The sequence below is a fragment of the Fringilla coelebs genome, assembly GCF_963513975.1.
Source record: "Fringilla coelebs genome assembly, chromosome: 1".
NCBI classification, from domain to species: Eukaryota; Metazoa; Chordata; class Aves; order Passeriformes; family Fringillidae; genus Fringilla; species Fringilla coelebs.
The window spans coordinates 92,356,580-92,375,226 of NC_140028.1; the positions used below are offsets into that span (position 1 = coordinate 92,356,580).

At 37.6% G+C, this 18,647-nt stretch overlaps 1 protein-coding gene across 1 annotated transcript in view; it reads left to right on the forward strand.

Moving 5' to 3' along the window:
- Positions 1-18,647, forward strand: part of CDKAL1 (CDKAL1 threonylcarbamoyladenosine tRNA methylthiotransferase) — a 378,616-nt gene that overhangs the window by 255,821 nt on the left and 104,148 nt on the right. The window contains exon 12 of the mRNA XM_084207700.1: positions 18,090-18,270. Coding sequence (XP_084063826.1) covers positions 18,090-18,270 — 181 coding nt within the window. The remainder of the gene's footprint in view (positions 1-18,089; positions 18,271-18,647) is intronic.

Below are 18,647 nucleotides of genomic sequence, written 5' to 3' on the forward strand. Positions count from 1 at the left end.
AGCTGGCCAGCTGATAAGTGCTGATTGAATCTACATTTGTTGAACTTTCAGGGAAAATAAGTTGAAAAGAATGAAAAAATGAAAGGCAATATTTCTATAGCTGTTCAGTACTTTTAGGGGTTATTTTTTTAACACAAACTGCTTAAATGAAAAAAACTAGGAAACAGAAATATACAAAGCCTTTTAAACCTCTTTAAAAGTGTAGCTATCCAATTAAAACTCTTGCATTCAGGAAGCATGATAATTCTGCTACCCAGAGGTTTTTTCTGTATATTTATTTGGGGATAGTGGTACAGATTACTTTGCCTAAGCTCAAATTTGTGTTCGTGTGCATCTTATGTTGGTCTGTATATTGTATTCAGGAATTGATGATTCACCTGTTTTTTAGTAAGAATGACATTTATAATTGTAAACATAATACTACATGGCAAAATAATCACAGACCTGAAATCTTAAAAGGTTTGTGCATAAGACAAATATCTGACTGTAACAGATCAAAGTTTATTTTCTACAGCTGAACCACTTATCTCATGCACTTATAATTATTTTTGTCTTTCTATTTTGCTCCTCATCATTATGTGGAGCTGTCATTTTGTTTAGTAGGAGTAATTGACAAAGTACAGCTGTTGAATTGCTTCATAGCAGGAGGGGACAGTATTGCAAGTATGGTTATATGTAAAGGCACAAGAGGCAACGTAAATTCTTCTCAATTCACCTACTGGAAAATTGTAATTCAGATTCTAGTTCAAGCTGGAAAATGTTAGTATGTCCAAACGCCTTTCCCATAGGAGAAGAGAAAGCTAGAGTGACTGATTGTAAGCCATTTTGTCTTGAATCTTGAGAAAATATTTATTAGCAAAACCCAGAGGCCATAAAATTGAATTATCTTATGGTTTGCTGGGTCAGATGCCTCCCTGGTTGGCCTCTGGAGGAGCCATGGCCCCCAGCAGGACAGGCAACTCTGAAATCAGAGCACAGCTCCATACAGACTTGCAGTCAGCTCTGGGGTAATACCTTTTGGATATCTCAAACCCCAATGAATTTGAATCAGTCTTCTACAAGAAGCTTTGTATTACAGAAAAATACTGATCTCTCTGAGCTGTTTATCTCCCTTGAAGGATTGTTGTTGAGACAAACTTCAACCTCCAACTTACTACAGGAGTGGTATACACTTCTGAAAAATGGGTTGCGTGGTCGATGATAGAGCTGCTGCTGAATTTGTGTGTGTGTGTCTGTGTCCCACAGTTGGTGTTTAGCCACTGTACTTGGTGAAGGGAAATCTACTGTCCCAGACTCTGCAGAGTGAGGGAGGCAGACAGACAGACTGTAGAGCTCAGGTTTGAACAAGAGACTGGCACAATTTTTCCACTGCAGTGAGACAACTGCTCCCACACTGCTGACTTAAGGTTTGGGGAGTACCTGACTCACATAGCCAACCCTAGAAATGGCTAAGCAGACAGCTGGACTCCCAGCTGCGGCCAGGGAAGTATTTCTCCATGTAGCATACTCTACCCCTGCAGGCTCCCTCACTACCACAGCCTTGCCACACAAACCAATACACCTTTCTGCGGGAAAAGGCGTCATTATCGCCATTTATCATTGTCGCGGTGCCTCTCCGAGTGTGTGCTCGGAGCCACCCGGCTTGCTCTGGCACTGCAGGCAGCGAGGGACACTCTCCTGTTCCTCGGGAGGTCGGGAGAGCAGCTAAAGGCTTTTGCCTTTAGGACGAGACACAGCACGATGTGGTAGAAGAAGAGTGGACTCCAGCTGGGGGTAAAGTCCAGGTTTATTCCAGAACTCAAAGGAGGCCCTTAACCCAAGGGATCCAGACAACTGAAGACCCCGAACACCCTGGGGTTGCAGGGTGTTATAAAAGGGGAGTAAACCAGGGAGGTGTATTCCCGCCTGCTCGTGGGGATCAGGGAAACCGGGCAGGCAGGGGGACCAACAGGGCCACCCGAGGGAGGGACCCCGGTGCCTGAACCTATCCCTCGACATCCTTGGTAGAAGTTTCTAGAGGGAGGGGATGGGCTGTCAAGTGAAGGACAGGACCGGGGAGGGGTTAAGGGAAGGGTTCGGCCGCTTTTGGGGAACAGGGGAGCGGGGAGGGAGATTGACATTAAAAGGAGGGAGGAGGCAGCAGGGGCAGAACCCCTCTAACAGGGGGGAACTGGGATAAACCAAAGTACGACTTAATGCAACTAAAACAAATAATAACACAATACAACATATCATAATGTAGTGAACAGAACAGTTAGTGCTTTGCCAGAGTGATGTACAAAAAGAATGTTCTAGCTGTCTGATTTTTGTCTTCAAAAATGTTAAAATTGTATATAAAAGATCAGATGTGATTTTGTTAAGATTTATAGTCCTGCTTTTTGTCTTAAATATAATATAGACTTAATGGCAGTAAGTCATAACATGCTTTTCTGCTGCTGGCTACCTTAGATCATACAGTTATATTTTCTACAGAATGCAAATTTGTGAGGTATTTTGAGAGTTTTCATCATTACAAGAATAGAAGAAGCTGAAGTCTGTCTCTTAACGTATGTTTTCACAAAATACAGCTTTTACTTGACAGCATTTAAGTGAAGTACAGTGATTATGACATTAAGTGATGAGATAATATTTCTGTGTTTTCATTAATAATGCAAATAAACATATTTTTTTCTTAAGGCAAATGTTCAAATAATTCTTAAGAACAAAAAATTGTTTTGTTGATTGAACTAAATGTGCATTGAAACAGTGATTATGTTTGTACAATGACAGTGGCTGGGGAATTTTAATTCTCTTTTTGTAATGTAGCGTCTCTATGGGATATGTTCCCATCCCCTGCGTAGAGTTTGCACAGAAATTAATTGTTCCTTCCATTAGACTTCTGGAGCATCCAGAAGGTAACTTTGAGCATTCTCCTTTCACTTTTTAACTCTGTCACAAAAGCCTGCTTCGCATCCGGTTTCCATCATCTTTTAATACTCTTGATGAATTAATCTATCCTTTCTTTTTAAAATTCTATCCTGAGATTTTTCCTCTGATCTGCTGGGTTTTTTTCCCCTTGAAACAAGAATGTATTTAACGACCTGGTATAAATGTGACTTTTCCTATTTGCCTGAATGTTTTGGTTTGGGTTTTTTTTTTTTTTTTTTAATTTTCTGATGGGCTTCTTTAATAAATAAATGAAATGCCTTTACTTTATGAGGGGAAAAACACATTGCATCTAAATACCTATCTTTCTGCTAAGTGAGCCCTGAGCCAGAACTCACAATAGCATCTTCCAAGTATTTCTTCCTAAATTCAGTGTGCTGTTTTGTCAAGGAAATCACTCACAGTGCACGTTCTCAGTTACTCCGGTAGCACCTGCATTGCCTCCACAGCTACAAGGTGTGTGTTCTCCTTGTGCAGCTTTCTGCCAAGTTCTGAAACCTGAAGCAGGGCCAAAGAAGTGTTTCTGCTGTGGGAAATGGTGCCTTTGCAAGTTTGATAGATGCTCATAGCCCAGGGTTATACTGAGATGCTATTGTTGCACCTTGTAGGCTGCCACAGTTAATGCAAATTTACCTTTATCACCAAAACAAGTTTGTTCTGGAATTATTAGCTGTGATTCTGGAGCACAGGATTTTAAAGTCTCGCATCTTTCTATTTACTTTTGCACACATACAATGGATTTTAGGCCTTGCATTATCTTTTGGGAGTTCTCTACCTTCCTTGTCTGTGAAAGTAGTGTGCGTTCTAGCTGGAAGGAAAAAAGGAATTTGAGCCCTCATCACTGATTCTCCTTTTGTTCCTGTTTTCCATAAAGGCAAGGTAGCCCATGTAGTATTTCTGAAGTCCTTCTCCAAGGTGACATCCAACATTCAGCTATTTTAGGAAAGTCAATGTGCCTTGCTTTTCTCCTTAAACCTCCTGCTTTCCTTTACAGATACTTATTTTGTATCCTGCCTGCATTTCACCTTCTGTATGTTAGGGAAGAGCCCTAAGAGCAATCCCTGAAGATCTTGTACCTGGTGATGAAGAGTTCAGGCAGGTTAACAGATACCTCAGGCTCTCGCAGTAGATGAGAGGAATGTTACAAAGCCATGAATAGGGTTCATCTGCTGCTTCTTTAATAGCTCCTTCAGTTAAACCTCACACAACTGCACTCTGCACCATACCTTTGTATTTTTTATATGTGAAGTGGACATTTGAAACCACTTAGATGTTTGCTGAGTGCCACTGTGCCTAGCAAAAAGCTCATTTGCCATAGCTTTCCTTCAGTCTTGGTTCATTTAGAGACAGTGTGCTTGTCTTCAGATGTTCCATACTCTTAGATTATTTGCAGTGACTGCAGGAGTCCCTCCAAGGAAGAGAGGTTATTTACTTGCCCATAACACCTTTTACTTTGAGATATGCTGTCGACACATGTAGCCCTTCCATTTAGCTGTGTTCTTTGGTTAGATCAAACCAGGGGACTGAGGAGGTCTGGGCTGCTGCTGTTTACTACATGAACTACTGGCTGAAAGATGTGGGCCTGAAGGATATTTCTTTGGCTACTTCTGACATAAAGCACATCATAATTCACTGCTTGCTTACACCACCATGTGATTACATGTAGGTGACTGATCTTATCTGGTCTATAGGTAGAAAACTGGTCTTTGCCTTCTCTTTAGAATATTTCTTCTCTTATATTTTTGTTAACGGCAAGCCAGGTGCCAAAGATAATTTTTTATTGCTATTGTTTTCAGGTTTCTTTTCCCTAAAGGGAGAAATACTAACATTTAAACCGATTAGGCTGAAAAATGGGGTATGTTCTGGAAGAAAAATACAAGAAAATGAGAACTGTAAAATGTAATGAATATTTTCAAATGTCTTTTTCCTGTTAAGGTAAAACCCTATAAAGACCTTTAGAGAGATGCTTAACCAGTGTGTCTTCTACTCAGCTGATAAGAAAACCCAACCTACTGAAATTCCTGGAACTTCAATGCTGGCACTGAAACAGAAGGAAAGGAGGTGTTGTGAATTATAAAGACTTGCAATAGATCACAGAGGATGAAATATTTTTCATTAAGGGACTCAAAGGTTAAATCAATAAACAATTTCTGAAGTTATTCCATGTTTTTCTACCTACTTCAAACATGTCTGAAATTCCCACCCACATGGAATAAGCATTTTCAGAATGCTGTTACATAGATGGTAGTTTTGTATCAGTTGCTCAATATTCTCTCCATAATAAAGGAGTTTAAATTGTTTGAGATACAGCCTGTTTCATCCTTAATGATCCTAATTTGCCACTTCCTTTTATACCATGCCTTCTGTTTTTCTCAAGTTTGAAAAGCCAGCGTCTGTGTTAGGCCCAACACGTTACACCCAGACATTGGATTTCAGCTTGGGAATTTAGTTTTTGCACCAGCCTTGTGGATCTTGCTGCCTAAGAATTCTTCATATTTTGTGCTGGTATTGCAGAGCCAAAAGGGCACTGTTGTGCCTGGCAGGCATTTGACAGGTTTTCCAGGTTCTTTATCTGATGCCCGAAGGCTGTTGTGGAACATTGTGTGCTTTGATAAAATTGGTTTCAGTGATACAGTCTGAATGCACATGCTGCTGTTTCCAATGAATTGATTTGATTCCGTTTTTGTATTCTACTCCCTCTGTATCGTACTTTGGGTATTTTATAAAATTATTCATTACATTTAAGTAGGCTTTAGCAGAAGGAGTTCATGGTAATGATTACATTCAAACTTGTGTTCAGCTTACAAAATTGAGTAGTTATAACCACCTTATTTCATTCATTTGAGGCATTTTTTCAGTTCCCTCTGTATTGATTTGATTTAATTCTGCAGTTTTAGCTTGCTGCAGAAATTTGTTGGCTTTTGGGGAGGTCTCTTCCCCTGCAAATTGTAATATGGTTCTCTGATTAGAATGTTGGGAACTTCTGGAAGAGCTTTTTTTTTTTTTTTATTGCTGTCAGTCTTGCTATCAAGATCTCTCTTTGTTTCTATACTCATCTCTTTAGTGACAATGGTTTTCAATTTTTTTCCTTTATCAGAACTATTAGATTTAATATTCCCATCTGAGGACATCACTGATGTCCTTTCATAATGATGCTTTTGGAGGCTTTCAGTTCTCTTCTGTCTCTTTCTTAAGTATTGCTTTTTTAACTTTTACCAACTCTTTGGGGACTGATGCTGCTTCCTGAGCAGTTGCCTCACTCCATCCTGATTCTTATTTAATTTTCAATGGTAAGTGTCCTGCCTAACTTACTAATTGTGGGATCTTCATATTCTCTCTTTGGGTTCTGGGACTTCATGTGCCAGGCCTTTCTCTCTTACCGTGTCAAGACAGAAGAAAATCTGTTCTCCTTAATCTTTAGATATTACTCCTGTGCTTGGGATCCCATTGCTAAACCCAATTGGTACAGATCCTGTCTCTTACCTAATTATATATATTCATATGTGAGAAAGAAGTTACTCATCTCAGTTACATCTTTATTCATCTTCTACTGCTATTAAATGTACTGAAACCTTATTCCCTAAATACAATTTTCATACATTACCTATCCAATGTTAATGGTTCAATGATGCCAAAGAGCTTTAGTTGCCATAATTGCTGTCTTATCTTTGAATTCTTCATAAAACATTTTTAATTTTGTCTTTGATGATTCTTCAGTCATAATAGCATATTTTAGTTTTCTTTTAACTTTCAGTCACTGGCAGGTCAAATCAGGTAACTGCTCACAACAAGTTGCCTTAATTATTTCTCCATGGTAGGAGTTTGTTAACTTTGAGAGCTTCATTTTCTGGCTATTTTACTTCTCTACAACGTACAAACACATTTACATGGTGTGTGCTCCTCGGCATAACAGAGGACATCTGACGCATGCAAGCCCAAAATATTTCAGATGACCACCTTCCAGCCTTTTGTTTGAATATTTGGGGTTTCATTATCTTTTCTAAAGTTCTGGATTTTATTCGGACTTCATTAATAGCTTTGCTATTATTACTTAGTAATAAGTAATTCTTCTCATATTGACATGCAGTATTCCTTTTATGTTTTTCTGAAATTTTTTAAAATTTCCCACTTAGTAGCCCTACCCTTAGGCAGCAAAGTGAATGCGTAACTCAAATGGATTAATGTTTGTGGGTGTGTACAGCCTGTCAGAGTCCTCAAAAAAAGGCACCTGAACATCTACACATTTGCCAGTCCTTTATTTTATTTAAAGCCTTTGACTGTGACAATGTACACTAATAATGATATGGTAAGCTATCATAATTGTCAGTATTAAGGTATCCGCAACTTGGTGACACACTGAAAGTGAAGTAGTTCACTGAACTGAACAGAGGGAAATGGATAAGAGCTTCCCTGAGGCAACAGTGTCCATTGATTTTGTATTGTTTTAACTTTGTCACTGGCAAGCTAACAGTCTGTATTTAAAATACCATCTTTTCTTCTCCTGATTTTGCCTCTGATGTCCCCTATGTGTTGCTCGGTGTGCATATATGAATCTGTATGTCCTTCAAAACTTTTGAAGGAATGCACACATTAATTACTTCAGTTGACCCCAATATTCTAAACTGATTCTGTCTTTTACAAAGAAATGTTCTTAAATTACTGGCAATTCTAGACAAAGAAAACTGCTACCAAAACATTACAAACATGAAGTGTGTAGGAACCTGGCTGGTTGAGGCCATTCTTCTCAGAGGTTAACTAGGTACTGTTAGAGAGCTGTTCAGGAACTGTTAGCTGAGAGGTTAACTAGGAACTATTAACTGGTTTAGATCTGATTTCCTGGTGATTTTGCTTTTTCTGCCTAGTGTCCTCAAGCAACATAGCAGACTAAGGCCATTCCTCCACTTGGAAGAGAAGCCATAATATTTAGCTTTAAATTGTATCTTATTAACTGAGACATAAAATAATATTTTATTTTTATGGACTAGTCCTGTATAATCTCTTGTATTCTGAACTCACCTGCTGTTTGGGTATACCTGAGAACAAAACAGATATTTCTCACAGCCATTCTGCTACCTTCCAGTTAGCCAAATGAATTGTTCTTGCTCATAAAGATGGATATTATTTCTGGTGTGATTTCTGTAAATTCAGATTGTTATCAGAGAATGTCATGAATGGGATGAGACAGTGATCTGCAGATGGTGTTTGTTGTGTACTATCACTCCAGTGATGCCCATTACCTTAACAGTCATGCGCAGTTCTTTCTGAATATTGTTTCAATTATATTTTTGAATGAATGAATGAATAATTCTTTATACATGCCCTTGAAATATTTACTCCATAATTTCTTTAAATTTATTCTTGCAAGGTAAATTCTCTGTTTCCCAGTGATCCAAGTTGTATTGCATTATGCTGATTGAAGTATGATTATATTGAAATAAAATTAACTTTATCTTATCACACTTTAATTAGTAAAGCACACTGGATTTCTTTGAAGTTAAGCTCATGGGTTTTGGCTTAATAAGGAAATAGCATTGCTTGTGAGTCTGAAGTGTTACTCCTGAAAATATAATTCTGAAGCTATGTAAGTGATAAGTTCTGAGTACATTCCAATCATCATGTCACACTTTGGTCTGAAGTGTTAAGACCATATAGTCACATTTGCCAGTGGATCATGAAATAAAAATGAAAAACTTTGAAGTTACATGATAGCAGCTTTCAATCTTTGTGGAGTAGGGAGGATGTTATTGGAATTTTGAGCCAAATAGTACACTTTAGTACAATTTTTTATCATTATTCAAATTTGTTTTTTGTGCTGCTGATAGGAGTAGTAGTTCCCTGTGCAACCCCTTTCCTGCATATACATTGCTTTCTAAAGGGAAAAAAAAGTTTTTGGGAGGTGATGGTAAAGGGTTTTGACCTACCAGATACTTGATACTTGAGAGATGCTGGCTCTGAAAAATTCACATTTAAGAATGTATAGGAATGTACATTAAAAACTGTCTGGTGTAAAACTGCAGCATTGTTTATTTAGAGTACATGAACTGCGATTTAAATGCCTCTAGCTAATAGTCAGGAAAATTGCTTATGGCTGCTAAAGCCTTGCCCCAAACAACCTGCCTGCTGCTCTGTTAAAACTGTGACTCTCAGGTTTAGTTATAACAACACATTCTGCAAACACTGTGTTGATAAGGGTGTAGCAAATAAGCTGCTGTGTTTTGGGTGATCAGCTGGTGTGGTAACAGTTCTATTTCATTAGGTACTTTGAAAATGGAATGGAGGTTACATTAAATTTAGTGCACATTGTGCCTATATTTTTAACTGCTGTTTCCTTCAGTGTTGACCCTTTCCATGTTGATGTTTGCAACTGGAGAACTTTTTGTGTGGTGATTTCTCACAAAGTCGTGAGACAGGAAAAAGATGAAGTCAATTTGTTTGTATAGGTTGTGATGTGAAAGAATTTTGTCTCTTAAATCTGTTAGCTGTTTGGGGGGAACTCTTTCAAACTGTGCATATTTTTTTTCAAAATCTTCTTTGTTCTAATGTATGTCTTGCCATTCTCTGCTTTTTCCCTGTGCTGCAAAAGTTGTTAATGTAAATGATCTTGAACCAACACCTTGGAATAAAACATCTGTCCCATTGGCAATTTTATTTCCTCATTTTTTTTAATCTTGGTTTTGCTTCAGACAGAAATCTTACATTCTCTGTTAAAGTCTTGCAACTTGTCTTACTACTACTCCTCCTTTCACATCTTCAGTTACCACCACATTGCTGACTTTGTCTTGTCTTTGAAAGTGCTTGGCCTTTTTGTTTTCACTTCTGGCTTATTTCTTTTCTAAAACTTATTTCTGTCTTGTCCCTTACCTTGTGTAAGGTCCATTGCTTTTTGCTATCTGGTTTCTAGAAAACAAATTAACCCAAACCTAAAAGAAAACTATTAAAAGCAGAACATTTATCTAAATTCTAGAACTATTTCAAGAGATTTTTATCTTGTTGTGCCTGTATTGTTACATGCTGTCAACGCCCCTCTTAAAAAGGATAGGCTACAATGAGCAATGTTACTGTAAAGACTAACAGAGATTATCAGAGGTATGGCAGATCTTCACACAAAGGAAATTAAGGACTCTTGAGTCTGGAAAATGCTAATTGAGAGGGACTAGAACAGAGGTCAACAAAATCATGAAGAGCACTGAGAAGGAGAATGGAGTTGCTACTGGTCTCTCCCAGCGTAACAATTAGGGGACATCAAATGGAGTTAGCGCGTGGAAGGCTCACCGGAGATTTTTTTGTTTCAAGTGGTTTTGCTATGGAGGGGTTTAGATTCAAGGAGAGACTTGTTGACAAGTTAATAGAAAAGAGATCTATCAGAAGCTGCTGGTTACAGAAATATCTTTTTGACAAAACCCAGTCGGAAGAACGGAGGGATTATGGGAGGGCTCAACGTCTGAAATGCTTCTTCCCTGGGCTACTTCTGATGCCCATTGCTAGAATTAGATTGCTGGCTTAGATGGACCTCTGGACCAGTATATCTTATCTTCAAGATCCCTGAAATATTACAGGACTGTAGATTATAGACTGATGAAAAGACATATTCAGAAATTTTTTTTTTTAATTAGCATTTCTTAATGGAGCCCTGCTTGCAATTTTTTAATTTGGTTTCATCATGCCAAAAAGGCATGCTAATCATTTTGTTTTATATGCCTGATTTCTTTGTCAGAGCGAAGAGCTAAATGACTGTCACTGAAACAGACGTGGATGGGTCCTCAGAGCCCAAGACGTTTAGTATTGGTGATAAGCATTGTGTCAGACTGAGAAAAAGTATATCATATTCTCTGCTACTCATGGCTGAGATCCTATTATTTCTGACCATGCCTGACAGCTCTAATGTTAAAATGTGAAGGGTCATAGAAAATTAGTGTAATTTCAATGGCTGCTTTAGAGCAGCAAACATTAAGTCAGTTCCCAAGAACAGTTCCCTGGTGCAACCCTTAATAAATTCAAACTTTATTTTTAGGGATGACCTTTAGTAATGCGAGCCTTGATCCATTGAGATGCTGTTCACTTTTGATGCATCTCCAAATCCCTTTTTTATGCATTTTAAATCAACACATGCTTATTCTGAATTTATGTGTGTGGATAGACGGAGAGATGTAATTTAAACACATCTGTTCAAATATGCATTTCAGATCAACTTGGTGCCGGTTCTCATAATACGGCTGAGTTTTTGACGGGTATTATATCCCTAAAGTACACAGCAGATGGTATTTATTAGAGATTGAATGGAAATGAAGTTTAAGGATGTTGAGCTTTTTGTCTTAAGTCGCTCATTTTTTAATCATAAAACAATAATGATCTGAAGTTATAAATCTGTAATGAAGTTCTATAAAATGTTTATTGTTTATGGGGAGAGTAGAACACCTTATAGTTGAATTAAGTTGGTCCAAGCCTTAACTGTTTGGCTTTTGGTTTGGGTTTTTTTGGGGTTGGTTTTTTTTAAGGAAAATTGATAATGGGAAGTATTATAATGCTTCTCCTAAACCATTTGGGCTGCATCTAGTAGGAACTCTGGCAACCTTCAAGATAATTGTTTGAAGAGAGTAAAACCATGTGTACTCTTTCATCCTCAGGCAGTGAGCCATGCTAATTATGAGATATACTTTTTATCTAGGTCACTATTCCCTGGTAACAAGGACAGCCCAGTCCCTACTTGCACAGAGTCCTCCACACCTATACCTTCTCAAGCTGAGTTCTGGAAATCAGGTCTGCTTGCTGCCTCCAGGTGTCATTCAGCCCAGTTTCTGAAAGAGCTCTTCTGGGGGCAGGAGGTGGGTTGGGAAAAGAACAGTCATTAAAAAAAATACCTGTCCTTGCTCTCAGTTAAACTCTAAGAGCTGTTGGATTGGGCTCCTTAATCACAGATACAATTCTACAGCCTGTTTAAGGTGACTTACGTCAAAACCACAAACTACTCCAAATTCAAGCCCAATTTATTCAGCTGCACTTGTAAATCTGTTGGACACTGCTGCAGATCACAAAGCTCTGGTGTAACACGGTCCCTATGGAATCACCAGCAGGAGCAGCTTTGAGTGCTCTGTAAGGTATGTAGTGCAAGAAGCAGGATACATCCCCTGACTCTGTAGCTGTAAGGCTGGACTTACTGTGTAGTTTCTGCTACCTGTGAAATTTGAAGTGTTTCACTATGAACCACCTCCAGATTAACAGGTAGGATTTAATGACCTTGCCAACTATTCTCCCAGGTGTATTCTTCCTTCAGGGAAATTCGCAAGAATACTCTGAAAAAATATGCTGAGGTTTTCTCTGTGGTCCTGTCTGGCTTTCATTTGTCTGTTTTATTGGTTTTTTTAATCAAAGCAAGCATATAAACAATATGGCATTACAATTTTTTTTTCTGGTTTGTTCTGTCTTGGGCATCAATTTCAGAGGGATATGATGCAAGCTGTGAAAATAGGTTTTAAAAAAAATATTAAAATTATGCTTTTTATACACGTAAACAAAATAGACTTATTTAAACATCTGATAGTATTTGTTGTCTTAATGGTTGAGTAAAAAGTGAGTTGGCTTATAAATGAAGCCACTAAGTATTTTTACATACAGTATCAACACAGTTACCTTTTTTGCTTTAATTCATCCAAACTGAGGTGAAGCAGAACTGACTTGTGAGACAACCTGGGATTGTCTTACACAGTAATAGAGAACATATTGAAGTATTTGAAATAAGATAATTTCTTATATCCTGTATAATTCCTATATAAATTCTCTTAAATATTAATGTTCTTGATATACATATATATATAGCTGCATTTTAATAAGGTGTCTTACCAAAGTATAGTTTATATCTGGCCATAAGGCTTAGTATGTTATAATTTCAGAGACTTTACACAGAAGTGTTTATGACATGCCTCTTCTCATTAAACCAAGGTACTTTCCAGTTTTACTCCATGTGTAAATCAGTTCAGCAATTGATATAAGGATTCAAAAGAACTTGTTTTTCTGACACAGAGGTTCTGAACTCACACATCCTGGGCTACTTTTAAACACATATGGAAAAGATTGCTAAGAAAAACATTTTCAGTGGATATCCATTTATTAGATGCTGGTTCATCCATTGTGTAATTCAGGGTAAATCATAAATGGGAAAGGATGGAGAAATTCATAAATTATGTTCAGGCTTAGTCCCCCTCCTCCAGACACTTAACTTAGAAGTCTGTTGTCCTGTGCTGCATTCATAGTCCATGGAGAGAGAGGGAGAGAGAGAACTGCTGGAGGATTTCAGAACAGAAACAGGCTGAATTCCTTTCTCAAAGTGTGGGGATTTTTCCATGGCCTAATCCTCAGGTTAATCTCCATATAGCCAAGAGAGAAGCGGGGTGAAGTTTCCTGTTGTTCCTAGACGGTGCTTCCAGCTGGGCAGTCTGTTTATCTTGTGCTAGCTCCAGTTGGTGTGACTCCTCAGTGAGCCATTTAAGTTGAAGTCAGAAATCCCACAAGACTAGGCCTGATGGAGAAAAGAGAAAGAGGGGGTGAAAAGGGCTTCTGGAAAACTGTGTGTGGTCACTGGGAAGATGCAAACACATCCTTCAGCTCCAACACAAAATGGCACATTGAGATGCCTGTTAGGCTCTGTAAATACACTTGAAAGACCAACTAAGATACCTTCAAATTATTTCATCCATTAACCCCATTTCATAGTCTCTGAATAGGCTTATATTGCAGAAGCATTCTGAAATATAAAATAATGTATGATGCTGAAATAACATTTCAGAGTAGACTGGTTTTATTTTCATAAAAATTCAGGGTTTTTTCCTAATGTTTTTTCAATGCAAATTTCTAATTTATGAATCAATAAGTTCCTATGTCATCGCACTTGGTCTTACTTTAATTATATAGATTATAGATGGGTATTCTCATACCCAGCTGTAAGACTCTATAGTGTTTTCTTTTTATTCATATTGCTATTTATTCTAATCCAGTATTTTGTTACACTGTAAGGGGTAGAGGTAGCTGGTCTTGCTTAAGAGCAAATTGGTGGCTTTAAGTAATTTCTGGATTTAGGTGTTAATTGCTGAAATGGAAGTGGGAAGAATATGTGATCATGCAAAAGAATTTCAAGTGATCATGTGAGTAGCTGAAGGTGATAATTTTAGCTCCTTTACATAATTTCTCTCCGGAATGTGGATTTGGTTTGTAATGGTTATTGCTAAAGGAAATGTTTTCTGTACCTAAAACCACATTAAATGGTCCATGTAACAAGTGAATCCTAGACATTTTCACAATTTTGCTGCTGCTTTTTTTAGAAATACTGGTTTTGAAAATGGGGGTGGTCTTACTGGTTGGTTTTTTTTTTTTTTTTGTCAGGTGTTATTCTTTTTATCTTCTAAGTCACTTGTCCATGACTTGACTTCTAGGCATCAGTCAATTCCTTGGGTCTGATTTTTTTCTCTGAAAAAAAGGCTGACTTGGTTCCTCTTTAGGCAGAGGGTGAGATGTTGCTTTTCTTCTGTATTGTTTCAAACACATCTTGTTCTTCCTTTCTGTGAAGTTCAGATACCTGTGCTATCAGCACTTGCTCATGGGTCTGTTGGCCCTTACAGCATCACAGTAAAACAGATGTGTCTTCATTGTAAGGTGAAGTAGTTGCTTCTTTTTTGGGTATTCAGAATTGCCCAGGATGATGGGGTTTGCATTGCTGGTCTAGTTTCTAGTTCAGAATACATCAGTCTGCTTGAGTAGAGGGAAGGGATTTATATATGTAGAGGGACATAGGGGAGAAAATAAGTATTAGGGCTGTTTTATCTTATACATGGCTTTAATAATTCCTCTAATTCATCTTGTTCTGAAATTCCACAGTTTTATTGGAAATATATCAATCGAGAGTCAGCATGTTGTAGAGATTCTATCCTACACCCTAAAAACCATTTGTGGAAACTGAATAGTTAGGCTAACCGTAAATGAGTTTATGTAATAAATGTTACAGGGGATGTTCAGCAATATTTTCTTTGTTTGCTTCAGAATAGATAAGCAGCATTTGGTGTAAAATAACAATAATATTGGCTGATGCACAAGAACTTGTTTTTATGTGATTTTGGATCATATTTCATAGATGGAGCAATTCTTAAACATTATCTGAATCAAAGTAATAAAGAGTTTTGTGCTGCTTTCTTTCAGACTGTCAGAGAAAAGGTCACCTTAATTTTCAAGTGTGTATGTGTTTTATATTTTTCCATAATGATATCATTTTCCCCTCTTTTTTCATTAAGAAATTATGTTTCACATGTGGAACTAATTGTACATATTTTTGTTCATCGCTGCTTTGAAAAGTCTTTAAGAGCTTGATTTTTTGTCATTTTGGACTTTGAGTGAAATCTCATGCTTTTCTCCCCATTTTAAACTGCTTGTTAAACAATATAATCAGCAGTGATATAAAAATGCACTATGCAATGCCATATTTTAGGCAGTTACACTGGATTGAACTGTAATTAATTGCTGTTGCTGAATACACCACGGTCCTTATTCTCTTTTTGTACCCAGGCTTTTCTTTGTGTGTAATAATTCCATCCAGGAAGAAATCTAATTACTAAGATAATTAACACCTTATCAGCAAATGGAGTTCAGACATTTGTAGAGTTTATGAATTTTTAAAATATGTAATTTCCTTTTAACTGAATGACAACTGGTGTTATGGAGAAAAAGAGCATATTTTATTGTATCTAGCTTGATTGGACCTTATAATTCATGTTGCTATAGAAACAACCAGGCCTTTGTAAAGGATGGTATTACTACAACCATTGGTAATAAATGCTTTGACTGTTGCCAATAGTGTCATTAAAATGGATAAAATATCTTCATTATAATGGTTTTGTCAAATGTAATGAATGTTCTGTTCGTGTTCTGAGAAGTGGCAGCTGATGTTGGGTGGTATTGGTTTATAAAGTAATGTACTCTTTCTTCCATGCACTTACTACTGGTGCACAAGATATTTGTGGTATGAACAAAATCATGTAGCAGGGTGTGGTGCTGCTCTCCTCACTCAGTCCTTAAAGATAAGGAATTTTATTGTTACTTGATATCAAGCAGAAGTTCATATCTTGAAGTTTGTCAGTCTTGGGAAGGCAGTGGTGACTGAGTGTGCTGAGCCATCAGCTCTGGGGATTTCTGCTCTTCGGCACAACATCCAGATTGTGCTTCCCACTTAGGGTTGTTGGATCAAGTCCTTGAAAATGTTCTGTTTTATAGTGGTTTTGATTTGTTGTTCAAATGCCATCTTTTAACCTCAGCTCAGATGATGGAATTGGTGAACTCAAAAAGAAATTGATAGAATTTGGTTTCTTTGCTGGGGATTTTTCATATGGAAAAAGGTGAAAGAAGATTCTAATAATATATCATAAATTCCTGTGCTGCTACCTATATGTCCAGACACATGTTAAAAGGAGGGCAAGGCATTAATATAAGCTCATTGCCAATACTTGCAGAAAAAAAAATTAAGTTTGGGGGAAAAAAAATTCACAAAATATATTTACTACCATTTACAATTTGTCTGAAGGCTGGTGTGGTAGATATAAGCTGTGGTCTAATATTGCACCTAATAAAATTAATAAGAACAGTATTCTCTGCTTTCCTTTTTGGGGTCTTTCACCAACAGGTTTTCCTTTTTCAGTATAACTCATTGTTTCAGGAAGTTTTTCTTTCAGTTGTTCAAAATCAAGTTTCTTCACTCACTATAATCACAACATTATTTTTTTTTCACTGTGGTGATGTAGTGTCTAATAAGAAATTATAGTTTTCTTTGGCTATTTGAATGCTTTATAAATGTAATTTGGATTACATGCACTGGCATTCACAGTTCTGAATGGTCTTAACCAGATGAGGGGAAGAGAAACCTTCCATCCATTTCTTTAGGTTAAAGACAGTCTTGGAGACCCCTTCTTAACCTCAAGTGTGAACTTTGCTTGTGACAGCTGTCTTTATGCCATTCACCCCTAAAACAATCTCTTTCAGCTGTTCCCTTGCCTGTGGTCTATATAAGAGCTGTGGTACTATTTAGATTGGAAGGGACCTCTGGAAGACATCTCATCTACTCCCCCTCCTTAAAACAGGGTCAGTTCCAAGTTAGATACCACCAATACTTGTATAGAATTTTTACTTTTCTCCAATATTTTCTGCCGTTTATCATTGTTACTGGCAGTGTGGGGTGAACTCTGTGTTGTGGAAGCAGTCTCATGTGTGTTAGGAGGGAGCACTGAGCACTATGTGTTTTTGCCTCTCTCCAGAGGATGCTTATCATTATCTCCACTGTACACAAAGCTCAGTCTGGGTGCAGGCCTTGACAGCTGCTCCAGTATCTACTGGTGAAAGTGTTCATGGCATGTTCCCACCATGTCCATGATGGTGGTAGTGGCACAATTTCAACTGAAGCCCCCTAACTTCACCCTCTTCTCTGCATCCTTCTATGTCTGTGAGCTGTCTCTGCCAGCTGTGCTGCCTTAACCTGATGTGTGTGAGGGATCTGCATATTCGGTCCAAGGGGAACAATTAGGAAATGTTGACCTTGCTTAAATAACAAGAGAACTTACTGCCTGTGCATTTGTGAACTTAAGTATTTTGTTTTCCTTTTAAAGCAAGGCATAGGCTGATGTTTTACCATACTGAGTTAAAAATTAACTTGTGACTAAAGATGTATTTTTGGCTTCTAAGCCAATTTTGTTTAATTTGCTCGGTGATAATGACATGCCAGTCCCCTCTTTCAGATGCCCTGTTCTACTTTGTTAGCAGCCTTATAAAACATTACATAGTTGACATTTTCTAGTCACTGAGTCTCAAAAGGTTTGCATTTTATGGATTAAGCAATCAGAATTCAAGAAATAACAAGGTGTGCTGATTACCTCTAATTTTGATTGAAAGAAGAGTTGATCCAGATGTTTTCACTCTTCTGTCACAATCCTAATCCAGTATTTGCTGCGGTGTCTTCTGTTACTGATGAATTTCTCATTACCAAGCAATAGTGTTAAAAATTTTTTTCCCCCAAAATCCTTGTAGGTCTCAATTTCTGTAGATAAAGTTGAAGGTTATATGTCTATATACACTAGCTTTTAAGGGAGCAACATTTCTACCTGTCCTCAGTTAAGTATTTCTTTCTACTTCCTTTACAGAGTGCCTGGAATAACTATTGCTACAGACATCATTTGTGGATTTCCAGGAGAGACAGATGAAGATTTTCAAGAAACTATGAAACTTGTAGAACTGTACAGATTTCCAAGCTTGTTTATTAATCAATTCTACCCACGTCCAGGAACCCCAGCTGCAAAAATGCCTCAAGTTCCAGCTGCAGTGGTAAGATGCAATTTCAGATGGCTTTAATACATAAAGCATGTATACAAAAATGTACATTTTCTGCAGAACTGTGCCACATTCAAGAGAAGGATTTTTTCAGTCCAGTAAGGGAAATGATGCTAGGCTAGACCACTGAATGTGTTTTCGTATATAAATGGCTGTTCAGATTGTGAGGAAGGGTAATACAGTGGTTTTACTGAAGATCTTGACTGCTTTCTATGAAGTTTGGGGTGAATGACTTCCAAGAGTAGTAGCTGATTGGTTATACATAGTAATTTTTTTCCATTTTAAGACTTCTGTGACTCCAGCATTCTCAAGCTGATTGTGAATAATTATGGAAAGAATTATAACAGTGATAGTCTCTGATTTATTTGTCA